The sequence below is a fragment of the Opisthorchis viverrini genome, assembly GCF_000715545.1.
Source record: "Opisthorchis viverrini unplaced genomic scaffold opera_v5_366, whole genome shotgun sequence".
NCBI lineage: Eukaryota > Metazoa > Platyhelminthes > Trematoda > Opisthorchiida > Opisthorchiidae > Opisthorchis > Opisthorchis viverrini.
Window position 1 is genome coordinate 418,856 of NW_008752019.1, and position 13,699 is coordinate 432,554.

General features: G+C 46.0%; 1 protein-coding gene across 1 annotated transcript in view; it reads left to right on the forward strand.

Moving 5' to 3' along the window:
* The window catches only part of T265_15141 (hypothetical protein), a gene marked incomplete at both ends in the record, with an annotated part of 42,930 nt that overhangs the window by 17,162 nt on the left and 12,069 nt on the right, over positions 1-13,699 (forward strand). Inside the window, 4 exons of the mRNA XM_009176746.1 lie at positions 5,532-5,727; positions 7,804-8,124; positions 8,159-8,346; positions 8,381-8,648. Coding sequence (XP_009175010.1) covers positions 5,532-5,727; positions 7,804-8,124; positions 8,159-8,346; positions 8,381-8,648 — 973 coding nt within the window. The remainder of the gene's footprint in view (positions 1-5,531; positions 5,728-7,803; positions 8,125-8,158; positions 8,347-8,380; positions 8,649-13,699) is intronic.

Below are 13,699 nucleotides of genomic sequence, written 5' to 3' on the forward strand. Positions count from 1 at the left end.
AGGAGGCCTTTGGGGCGTTGAAGTCACCTAGCAGGAGGAAATGAGTGAAGTGGTAGTTGGAGGAGAGTTGCTCAAGCGTTTGTATGAGGAATTGGTCATCTTCAGGGGGACTCGAAGGGCTACGGTAGACCACGCCGAGAAGGAGAGAAGCGGACCCGCGCAGCGGGATTTGGACCCACAGTACATCGCAAAGGGCGCAGGGGTGGTGTCAGAGAGGACAATCGGGATTGGTAGGGCCGCATGTAAGTACAGAGCAACCCCACCAGACCTCCCTCGTTTTGAGTCAGCTCGAAAAATAGAGTAAGCGTCTATCGAGATCTCCGCGTCAGAGACACCTGGTGTGAGCCAGGTCTCTGTGAGTGCGATTATGGACGGTTGTTCACGGCAAGCTGACTGTTTAACATCGCCGATTTTGTTGAACAGGCTGAGGCAGTTTGTGTACAAGCATTTCAACACTGCCTCTGCTGCCTCCAAGGGTGAGGAGCCGAAAGTTGAGTGACCGAAGCGGTTAGCAGACTTAATAGTTGTACACCAGGTTTGGGTCTGAATCCAAGGCTCCAAAGGGGCATCTGGGGCGATGTATGCTTCCGGGCTTTGTGTTTTCTGGGGGTGCTTTTCGCCTGCAGGGTCTTTATCGTTCCGTATTCTTGGCGTATTCTTTACGTCCATATTCTTGGCGGATGAAATGCTGCAAACTGGAGGAATTGTGGCATTTTGTACCTTTATTTTACTTCCATTATAACACTACGTATTTCATCAATTGCATAATCGTGTTTTGTTTAAATACGAAAAACTACAAAAATGCGCACTTGTACAATTTTCACAGAATACATGCGTGGTCACGTACTTCGCCTCTCTCTTCTGATTTCGCTCGCGCTTGCAGCGGTCATTCGCGAGTCTCATGTACTAACTCTGGTACCAAAACATTTCAGACATCTTCGAAATCTATTATATGTGGGAACTGTTCAGAAGAAGACCTCTGGACCAACATGATTGGATTATTGTTTATTCGCTGACCTGGGCCAACGACGAACTATTTTAAAGAGAACAATTGTTAGTGACTCTGTTCCATCTGACTTCTTTATTTTTGTATACCCAATCTAGCGTCATTATTTTTATTTCTTTGACACACACTCCTGGTCAATTAACTTACTGGGTAGCCAGTCCACTACAGGATAAACAAATAGTGGAGCCGCTGAGCATATGTTCTGGGCCAGTGACATTAGGCTTGCTGCGGCTTCGTCAGCAGGGTAATTCATACAGTAATTAAAAGATTGAGGAAACGCACAGTAGTTAGGTGAATGGATGAAGTGGATGAGCAAACAAACAAATGAATTAATGGTGAATGCGTGGGCAGCCGATGATGGGAAATAGCTGTGTCTCCCAGAACGGATTTCATTCAAGGATGAATGTAGTCAAAATCCAGGGTTTTCGCCCGAGCTGGTGTACCTAAGGGATAATTATTGGTGCTTATGGTTCATGGCACCCCTCTGGTTCACGAGTGACAAGGTTCTGTTTTAGTGTTTCGTACATTTATTTTGCTTCCATCATATCATTGCGTAGTTTGCCAATTGTACAACCGTTTTTTGCACACAGAAAACTACAAAAAAGGGCACTTGTACAATTTCACGCAATACAAACGTGGCCACGTGCTCAAACTTTCTCTTCTGATTTCGCTCGAGCTTACAGCGGACCCTCGCGAATCTCAAGTGGTAACTCTGGTTTCAAACCTTTTCAGACTACCTTCGGAATCCATCATATTTGGAAACCGTTCAGAAGGAGGCCTCTGGATAACCATGATCGCATTATTGTTTATTCACGGACTTGGGAAAACGACGAACCATTTAAAAGAGAAGAAATATTAGCGAGTCTGTTCCGTACGACCACTAATATTGTGTACCGAATCTAGCGTTATTATTTTCATTTATTCGCCACACGCGCCTGATAAAGTATTTTATTGGGTAGCCAGACGACTACAGTGTCACACAATGCGGACAAAAGTTTGTGCTTGCATAAGTGAGTGCGATCCGAATTCAAGTAGCAGGCCAAAACTAGTCCATCGCATTTGCACTTGCTCCGTTTTCAGGCCAACTAGAAGTTCACGACATAATTAAGAGTTATAAGCTTGGTCATTCCATCCCCCTAGATATTCCAAATTTCTGTTGTGTGGTTTCGAAGTCTTTTCTGCGATATGGCTTGTTAACTACTTTCTCCCAAAGGTTTGAATTGGAACTAACATGAAATTCCCAATCATCATCCGGGACAGCTCTAATTAAGTGTTGTGGGATAGGCGACGATAAGCTGACTGCCAGTGAAGAGGGTTGCACTTCATTCAAGCTATGCTTCTTTGAGAACTGTACTAATCTCTCTACCTGCAACTCTGCACTGCTATATAGCCATACCCATGACTTATGCCACTTCTTATGCCCTCTTAAAGCTACTTATGTTTAGATCATTTAAGCACCACTACGAACGAACAACGTGCGGAGATTTGTGGTGTGTAGAATTCTTACAGTGTGTGCCTCGTTCAACCAGCACGCGAAACCATTCACAGGTGTATGGTGATCCTTCTGACCATTGTACATTAGTACTTTCTTTGTAACTTATCATTACTCCAATTTTACCACTTTCTATCTCTCACTAAATCTCAGCTTATTCCTCTTATTTTCATACCCAATAACTTTTGTTTAGATGAAGGCAAAGAAATATGGATGCATATACACAATACAAATTCTGTACCTCGTGAAAGGCGTGTTCCCTTCTTGCCGTGACGAGTTACGCTGTCACTGAAATAACGAGCGGTGATCTGCCTTTCAGACTACGACGGGATAGAAAGTATCTAGGAATATGTGAAGGAAGATTCCAGGAAGGAGACCGATTTGGATTTATTGTAGTGGTAATAACTAACTGTACCAATGAACTGTGAGTTGTATCATCTCGCACATTTTTACTCACTTGATTTAACTACTTTGAAGTGGTATTTGCTAACGTTATCCACTACAGGTGAGAGAGAATCTTTTGTCTTTTGCTAATGGAATGGGCTCTTTTCGGGTACTGATTTTTCCACCAGGTGAGACCCCCAGATAGGTAGAGGAAAAGCCAAACCGTGGCGAAATCGCTCACACATATCAGAGATTTCTCTAGTGTCCCTGAAGAAGTTAGTGCTTTACTCTTGTGAGCTAGCGTCTTTCATTCACGGAGCGTACGTTCTCGAAATCTCAAATGAACTTCCGCTACCGCATTGTAACTAATCCTTTGTTTGCCACGCCTAAAGCCTCTTCTTTTCAGTAACTATTTTCCACTTACTTGCTCTAATTGACTGAGTTCTTTGACTGTCTTCAGGTTCTGTCAGACCACATAGGCATACAGTGTCTGGATTTACTCTCTAATCGATTAGCCGCAATTATATCTGAATGGTGGCGGCAGGTTCCCACATCCGGTAATACGCTTGAAGACGAAGGCCACAAATAGCGGTCGGATGGGTCCTACATGGTTACGGTGTTACGGTGTGTTCGTATGCCGCCAACCATCAAGTATCCCAGATGTTCACCCATCGCCGTTGGCTGTGGGACTAGCCTTCAATTCAGAAAAACGCTAACATTTCCCGCTTTTTTATAATAATATTTTTTATTCTAAACTAATGAGCCGCATATTTCAAGCATGGTCATACTGGTACAGTCAGAATAAGAGAATGACTTGTGGGGTCTGATGTTATTGAGAATTTTGTGGAAAACGGACGGCAACATATACAGTGAGCATTATCGGAAGTAAACTTGGTCGCGCCTGAGGCGACGTGGGTAGCGATCCAAAATTACAAGGGCTCTTTCATTGTTATAGGGAACATATCAGAATGTCGGAGTCACGAAAAAGCGTAAGTGGGTATGATAAATGGGAGAATGTTTAGTAAATGGTGGCAAGAAACCCAGAATCACAGTGAGCAGGCGGATCTACTTCAGAGCAAGCCATCGTGTCAAAACGGCATTACATGAACAGTCCTCTTACTTGTCTCCACGAAAGAGCTTACAACGGTTGCATATCAATACCCAAATTAGATTCTCTGTCTGAGCCTAAATCCGACCTTTATGAGATGTAAACTCCCCTGGCCAGGTTAGATAATCTCCACGAATTCGCGTAAAATCCAACCGATCTGACCTTAATTTTGGATAGATAAATGACTTTTCATGTATGCAGTCCGTGCGATTTCGTTGTAATAAGCTGACTGGCGACTTAATCCATACGATATTGTAAATCTGTTCGCTTATCGCCCACACTAGTTATATGACAAACTAAAAACCAAGAAATCCGGGTTATTTTGGAGCCTATTGTGCCGCTGTGTGCGGTTTTTTCACATGCAGAAGGGTGGCTCTGTTTTACTGAAAGTTGGAGGACACTTCTTCCTACAAGTAGACTGGTTAAATTAGGCTCGCCCACAAAGCTTATGATCTTTATTCCATGCTTTTTAGAATTTGTATTTCTTATGTTCTACTGTATTCACCCAGCTAAGACTTTTCCGGTAAAACATAATTTTTCTTTGGGGTGGGGTACGTTGTCCTCACTTTGATCAACTTCAGGATTCTTTCCACATGCTAGATATCTTTAGAATAGTCGTTCCCATTCGTCCAAAATCCGAACCACTCCAACAAATGAGCAATTTTCTACGACCTTTGCAAACGATGTCGCATAAGTGATACTGTGGCCGTTGGCTTGTTTGCTGAGCTGGGCAATTTGATTGCAATCAAATTGCCCAGCTCAGCGAACAAGCCAACGACCACCATCTACGATACCTGAGCTACCAACATTTTCCTCTATAGAAAAGGGATACTGTATATTAGAGAACTTTTCATAGAATATTTTCATGGAATATTCCCTGTCACCAGCTCTAGGCTTTGCATATATAAATAGACGTGGCATTCAGCAACAACGGCTGACTCGGAAGTTGGTCTCAGCCTTTTCGCCGTCAAATCAGTGTTTGGTCAGCTACACTAAATTCACAATAAGACAAAAATCAAGCAGGGGACTTGATGCCTGATCTCACCGTCGGTGGGAACTCCTCTTCCAGGTTGCGGTGGATTAGGCTTTCTGGGTGCAAATTGCGAGGTACCAGACAATATGGGATAAAACTGGGGGTCGAAGGGCATCATTATTCCTATCCGAATGCGTCCACGCCCGGCCAGGCTAAAGCGTTAGTGGGCGACAACCAAAACAAGCTGTACAAAGCCCACTTGATCCTACGCGCTGGGGCTTCATCCAGGAGGCCTCTGGAGCGTCAAAATCAACGACCAGCAAGAGATAAGTGAAGCAGTAGCTGATAAGAAATTGCTCAAGGGTTTGTATGAGGATTTGGTCATTTCCCGGGGGACGCCCTCTTCCGAAAGGGACAGAATTAGGCCCACACAAATCGGGTCCACACCGAGTCGCACAAAGTTTCAGGAGTTGTATCAGAGACAGGATGGTCCCAACAACCTGTAAGCACAAAGCAACCCAAAAAGCCCTCCCTCATTTCGAGGCTGTAAATAAAAATAGGCTCTCAGCTGGCCCCAGCCGCTTCCGGGACGCGTTCATTCGCCGATCCTTTCATTCAGATTGATTCATATCGGGGGTCTTTCAGTTTATGCTCCCCATAAATTAAATAATTTTCTGCATAGTTTGCGTTCCGCCTTGTGCGTTACCCATAAATCCCTTTCCCAAGGAACTTTTACGTCCAACTCCACCCCAACAGCGAGACCAGTGAGTCTCTACGGTTTAAATGTGTACCCTGATTATGAGATTCCTGCCAAATGATTATTCGTATTCCTTCACCTCATCATCCATGCTTACGAATTTCCTGTTCCTGGACATAAGCGTAACTGTTCAAGGACACGAAAGCACAGCGGTTATTTTAGGTTTTAGTTCAAAAAGATCGGCCGGACCACGTCAACTCGGCGCTCAGTATTCGCACAATGGAACTGAATTTTTAAAAGTTTTAACGTGTCCCTGATGAATCTAAGCAATCGCGCCATTAAGTTCAGAGTACCAGTGCAAACTTTCGAGCCCCATTCAGGTAGCTCGGGGTCCAGCGCTGCTGAGAAATTATTCCACCAGACAGTTCCGTCAAAAATGTGATTGCTTAAGTGAAATCGGGTGAGCTGCGAAAGTAGGAAAGTAGATTAGGACGGTTGTTTGTTTGAGCACACATGCAATACATTGTAACATTTTGTCGCAGAATGTTTTACTCCACTTCTAAAGGTTTTGGAGCCAAGATCATCGTGCGACTAACGGGCACTTATCAGTTCTGCTGCTTTACCGGATCCATTGTTGTGGTTCTCCATTTTATCACAATTAGCAGTTTTCGTGTCGCTTTCAGTTAGTATTCCTCTTGTTTTGCCCTTAGTCACTTTATTTTGCCGCCCAAATTCAAATCCTAAAATTCTAAACTTGCTTTAGCGTGATGGGTCCCATTCTCCAAAAAGCAGTGGCAGCTGCGCTTACATGAGTATACCGGTTTAGGCAGGACCGCGTCTACATCGGATAATGCTTACTGTATGCCACAGAGCCCCTTTTCCGCGCTACTCCCAGTACCCGGAAATCCAGTCAATCGTGCTTTATTCTGACCCGAAAATTGTGCCTATGCGTGATGGTATGCCACCGACCAGTTGAGGAATCAACATCATTCTTATTATTGATCACGAAGCAAAGGGGACATGACCTTCATTGAGGGCGTCCAACGAGCTGCTGCTAAATGGTTCCAGGCTTTAAATCCGTGGCCCTTGAAACGCGTCTCGCGGTGCTTGACCTCTTTCCACTGGAGTATCATTGCCTCCAAGGAGATATTATACTCATTTATGCCATCCTTGAACAGGGTCTGGGCAACAAGATTTTCACCGTCGAATCAAGCAACATAATGTGGGAATATGATAAGAGTTTCAAGCACAGAGGGCACACCTTTGACAATCAACGGCTTTTCTCATTTAGGGTATTTGTTTCACTGAATGACCTTCCTATGACGGTTGTCCACGCTGCACCGGGTGTCCAGTTCGAGGGACTTTTAGATGCCTTCTTAGTTGAGTCCTGGCACTGGCAAGCATACTGGCCCGCGCCAAGAACCTTAAGAGCTATGCCACATCCTTGTTCTCTTTTGTGCATTTCAGCCAGCGAATGACAAGGACAAAGACATGCTGGGACGAAAGTCCCGATCCTGTGCATCGATCCGTGAACCCGGGAGAGCTATTGATTCCATTCAGCTGACCGACAAGAACAAAACCGACCCGGGAAACTTGGGCAAAAGCCTCGATCCTGTGTACCAATCCGTGAATCCGTGAGCCCATTCCACCAATGGGAGTCCAGCATTTCCATAGCGCGTCGATCGGTGCACTGGGCAAATGGTGGCTCCGCTTTTTGAGTCCATCGGGTTGTATAATCTAACGTGATTGTCTCACCATGCCAAGAATAAAAGAAGTCACTCATCTACTTAACGACTGGACTCCTACATTCTTCAATGAAAAGAATGGGAAACCAGCTGAGGTACGCGCATTTTCCTTCATTATCGTTCTCCAGTTGTTTGATGCTCATCCTTTGTCTGAAATGATGGTCAGTCCTGAGGCAGAAGTTGGGAAGAGCGACTCGCTGATCTTAATAGAAAACAACTGGCGCTCAGAATGGCACAAGAATGGTGTCCAAGTTCCAGTCCTTCCGCTGAGCGAAATGCGCCGGTCCGGCTGCAGGTTTGTTAGCTACAGATGGTGTAACTTTTCTTTTGTTAGAAGGCTTGCAATCAGTGGAAACCCAAGAAAACTTCCGTACAAAACCACGTAAGTGATGTTTCAGTTATTCGTACTGTGTAGTCCCTCAAAACTTTGGCATGATGTCAATGACCAACGTTTCGACGATTCCCTCCACTGCATTCTGGACGTTCGAAAACGAACATTTTCAAGTTATCAAATAGATAATTTAGATTACGCTTGGATATCAATAGTCAACGAGGAGCGAGATTGTTTGGACCTTCCGGTGATAACGGACGCTATGTTAGAAGACATAATGGAGGCACTAGAACAACTAACCTTCCTTAAAATGCATCAAAAGTTGAAGGAGCTTGAAGCACAAGCATTGGAATTCGATGAGAATGCGAGATGTGATATTTGCCTTTCAGTAAGCTTCGGTTTCCTCTGACTGTTGCAATTAGTATGAAGGGGAAGATGGCAATGAATTGGTTTTCTGTGATGGATGTTTCTTGTGTGTCCATCAAGCATGCTATGGTATTCCGCGACTTCCAGAAGGCTCTTGGATCTGCCGACAATGTGAAGCCGGTGTGAAGTCAACTACAACTTGCTCCTTATGTCCGAATACTGGCGGAGCGATGAAAATGACAGAGTAAGATGATGTTAGGATATTATCAACTTTTTAGGGATGGCACACGCTGGTGTCACATCAGCTGTGCACTGTGGGTTCCTGAAGTTGGTTTTGGTGATGTAGAGCTGATGGAACCTGTTGTACGGCTGGAGAACATACCTCAGGCGAGACGAAATCTGTTGTGTTCGATCTGTCGCTCCCGTTATGGTGCGCCAATCCAGTGCTCCAATAAAAAGTGCAAAGTTGCATTTCACGTTACTTGTGCTTTTCAAAGCAACCTTATCATGCGGCAAGAACTTGTTGATCGGGACGTACGTTTGTTGGTAAGTCTTTTACAGGTTCAAAGTTGGCATATGTACATTGGGGGTAGTCAGAATAAAAACGCTCACATTAAGGGTATTTTGTGATAGCCTAGGGCGCCGTGTTCCAATGACACGAACTGAAATTTATTGATCCCTAAAACAATAAGAGGATATAACCTACTTGGATGCATATTAGCTCGATTTAGCCAGTTTATCTCATTACACTACCTCAGCTAAGCACGTATCCTGTGTTAATCTAGTGGCTAGGATGAACTTAATTGGCCTGGAGTATTGACTGCACATGCTAAACCATAAAAACCTTTTAGGTTCTGAGACCCAAGCTATCACCACAGGTGCCAATAACGGATATAACTTCGGTCCAATACAATACCTACCGCAGCACATCCAGTTGCAGCGGAATCTGCATCACCAGAGGTGCGCAACCGAAAATTTGTAGAGAGCGACGGGGCAGTCAGTCCAATCACGTTACTTACGTCCTCTATCGTTGTTCCTGACAGGCAGCGTACATCAGTGCAGTGTACGAACAAGAGCCACCTGTTATCCCTGATTGCTTCAGTGTGCGAAAATTAGAGGCGGCCAAGCATACAGACTTTCGGGGTTTGAAAACAGACTTCGAAGTGTTTAGGGTTGTTACTGAAGTCGGAAGTACGGAAGTTTCAGCTGAGTGTGATGCACGTCGAGCAAGGCGGTTATTCCTAGTGCTGGGACCTGCTGAGACAGCATTCAACTTTGGGCAGGGGTGGGTGAAAGGCGAAAAACATAGAAGTGTAAGAAGGTAAGTGTCAGCAGCATCATTTTTCGCTTACCCGCCCTGCTGTATGCAGCAAGATAGCCCGGCTGATGGCACCACGCAATGATGAATGTGGTGTGAGTTTATTTGTATGTGCGTGATTGTTCGTTGTACGTGGGCTGCGTTACTGTCAGGACGCCCTTACCTACTCAGGAGGACGATTATGGTCCTCATTTAAAGCCCTTTGGCCCAAGAGCCTGACCACAAGATAGCGGCGTTTGGTGGAAATGCAAGTGCATTGCTATTTTTACGGGACGATTCGCCACACATGTTTCAACCCGCAACCTAGAGGACCAGGAGGCTGTGTTCGTTAGACTCTTGTATGAGAGACTGTGAATGTCGCACGGACGCTACTCAGTATAGCTCACTGGGTCACGGAGGCACAGAAACCACCACATCATGGTAAGGTCCAGTCTCTTCCTGACGAGATCGATTATCGCCCGAGACACGTTTGTGAGAATCAAGCTGGGCTTCACCCTGGCCGATGATGCATCGACCTTACCTTTACCCTGGGGCAAGTTCTTGAATACCGCCACTCTTTCGAACGTCCCACGTTGGTTGTTCCGGAGATGAAAGTTCTTTTTGATTCTGTCGATCGTCAGAAACTTTGGTGGCGTCTCTTCGAAACTTATATCCCTTATCAGGCCACCGTATGCGAACTCCTGTGGACGGGTACGAGTATACGACAAGTTGTCGCCTGAGTTCACCACGTCCAGTGGTGGCTACTCCCCCTTGCTTTCCCCTTCAACTTTGTTATTGATATACTGTTTGATATTTCTGTACCCTGATCGAGATGGCTTAGTGGTTTGAGCGCGAACTTACCGACCGAAAGGTCCGTAGTTCGAACCTGACCTCTGCATTTCGACTTCCCCTGTTTGGGCTTTGGTAGACTGGCAGTATCCCGGCCCTCAGTCCTCCTTCGGGTGACAGCAAATAGGCACTGCAAGGGTGATACAAGTGGACGGTTATCTTATTATAACCCTGGTCGAAATGCTCCCGGAATGTTCACTCACGGACATTGATCATGCGGAAGATATTGTTCTCTTAGGTACAGACCCCCTAAAATGCCTACCATTTTAAGCAATCTGCCTGAAAGGTTTGGTATGCGCTTTACACCTGCAAAGTGTGAAGTGCCGCTGAAAGACCGGGTGGGATGAGACCCGAAGTTCATGCTTGAAGACGAGCCAATCGATGTGGTAGATAAATTTGGTTACCTGGACAGTGGCGTACGTTCTAGTGGACTGGCTGGAGATGAGATTGTTTCTTGAATCGAGAAGGTCAGGGCAGCTTTTGCCCAACACCGACACCTAGAGAACCGATGTGACTTGAGTTTGTCTCTAAAGGATGGATTTGATCCGTACTTTGGTGCTGAGAAGTATGGTCTCTACACACAGAGGACGTACGGAAGTTGTCAGTGTTTGACCACTGGTATCCAATGCGTTGGTGGGGACATCGTATTATCAATGTTAAAGTGCGTCAGATGGTCTTAAGAGGAAGGAACTCTCCTGCGATAGATGAACTACTCACGCGTCATGGGTTGCGCTGGTTAGAACATGTACTCCTTATACCAGAAGACCGCCTGCCTCGCAGATCTCTTTTCGCCTAGTCCTGTCCTGAGTGGAAGCGACCGTGAGGTGGACTGTGGTACGAAAACACGTACCATTAAACTTAGTCTGGTCAGCAACTGGATGTGGATCCAGGAACTCAAATTACCAATGGTTAATAAAACTGGTATACATGGCTCGATTAGTGACGTACCAAGCCTTGCTACAACGGAATTCAAACTGACACTCATTATCATCGACAGCATGACATCAGTGTTCAGCGCTGATACTTCGCTGTCGTACAACAATGATTAATTTGAAGACAGTTCTATGAAGAAAATAATAAAAATGGACTTCGACTAGTTTACTACAATCATTCCAAGGCGCCTACACCTACAGACACTCATTCAGGCAATCTGGATAGAAACTGACAACAAGAACGCCATTGACATTGATTAGCAGCCATATCTTGCAGCGTATCCACCCAGACGCAGTTAATATCTCGCGGTCTTCATCCTGGAAGGCGAATTGCACCGACAACACTCAAACACCTCGTTATCTCTTTCACACCCCTCTGTTATGTCAAGGGTTTGCCACCTCTCTGCTTCCGCCACTCCGAATTGAGCACGGAAGACAGCAAACCATGGTTCGTCGTACGCCGACACGCCGTTGGAATTCACCACGTAGCCAGACGGCTTCGGCTATTTCGAAGCTAGTACGTTCGTCGTACGCCGACACGCCGTTGGAATTCACCACGTAGACGGACGGCTTCGGCTATTTCGGAAGCTAGTACTGCATAAACACAGCATTTGGTCAACACATGGGTGAAGCAATCATTCAGTGTCGTAAGTACGTACGGACTGCAATCCATTTCGATCACCTACTTGGGTTTCAAATTTGCTAAGCCTTCCCACTTGTGCGTTCACATCTCAGCTTTTAGCTCACCGCAGCGAGGTATTTAGTGCGTCGTGCAACTTGCCTTTGGTGGTATCAGAGCTACAGTGAGTTGGTGCGTGAGCAGACACTGATCAACTTCCTGCTTGTGAGACTCCGTCACACATGTTATCGGACGAACCGCACAAATGCGACTATCAGCGGGTATCCAGTCAAGCAAGGATCCTCCGCCCGGTTAGGACGATACCTACCCCTGTACATCCAGCCCCAGCAGCCTGTTGATCACCAGAGGTGCGTAGCCGTAAGCGAGTGGTGAGATCAACCACTGTGCTTGTGTCTTGAGTTCTTTTTTCTCACACACAGCACACAATGCCAAGTGAGTCCAGTGCGAGAGCAGGGGCAGCTTGTTGTCCTGCTTGGTTCAGGGTGCGAACATTGAAGGCAGCCGGATAGAATTAGCATGGATGTTTGAACATTGATTTCGAGATGCCTGAGGATGTCGGCACCTGATGAGTTGCAGATGTTACTTGCGAAACCGATGCAGGACGGATGGAGTCATCAGTCTTAAGTGCTGTTCCTACAACGAGAGAGTTATTATTGGGGTGAAGAGAGGGGGATGAAGAAGTATGTAAAGGAGAAAAAAGGGAGGCGTCAGCAGTAGCCTATTTTCGCTTACCCGCCCTGATGTATGCGGCGAATAAGGGGATGGCATCACGGGATGGTCGATGTGGTATGAGTATACCTGTATGTGTGCAGTTCATGGTTGTACGTGCGCTGCGATGCAGTGAGGGCATCCAAACATAAACAGGAGGACGATTAGGGTCCTCAACCAAAGCCTTTGGCTCAAAAACCTGACCGCAAGGCAGCGGTGTTTGGCGGGAAATGCCAGTGAATTTGAGTTTTTATTGAGCAAGTCACCAAACACTTTCCAACTCCCAACTAGCAGGATACAGAAACTGTGTTGGTCTGACTTCTAACCATTGGCGAGCCTCGTATGAGAGATTCTGCGAATGCTTCACCCCGCGAGCATAGCTCAATGGTTCGCGAATGTACACAAACGTAACACCATGGTAAGTTGACGTCATTATCATCGTCCTCAGAGACTGCAACATCAGTGTTGGCACTGATGCGTCACTGCTGTACATCCCTAAAGTTCATCTCATTTAAAATCCCAGAGCAGAATGAGAAGTTATTGGGTAGGCGAGGAGACCTGCTGCTGATCTGTGTCAAGTATTCCGAAGAGCCTATGCCTCCAAGTGCTCAATCAGACAATCTGGAACGAAAATAACAACACGAACGTCACTGACATCGATTGGCCACCATCTCTTCCAACGTCTCTGGCCAAGCACAGACGGGGTCACGTGGTCTCCATCCTGGAAGGCGTACAACACCAACAACACCCAAACTCTTCGTACAGTCATACACTGTCCACCTTTCGGTTTTCGCCATTCTGAGGGAGGCACGGAGAACAACACTCGTCTCGGTAGTCTGTGTTTCGGCGTGCGTAGCACATGACTGAGCCATCATAGTTGATGATGCTGGATGTTTACCCGGATTGAGATGTCTGCATCACAACCAAATACCCATTTTCTAATCACCTCGTTACTAACACTCTGACGCCATCCACAACCAGCCACGCTTCTGGGGCATCGACGGTGAAAAAACTGAAGACGCCTCACACCATCTGTCCGCAGAGGCCATGTCTCGCACCCATACAGCAACATAGCCCTTACTGTGGCCTAGTACACACAACCCCTAAAATCTAGTGCGATGCCGTTTTGACGCCACAAATGGTGCAAATTAGCAAACGTGCTTCGAGTCTT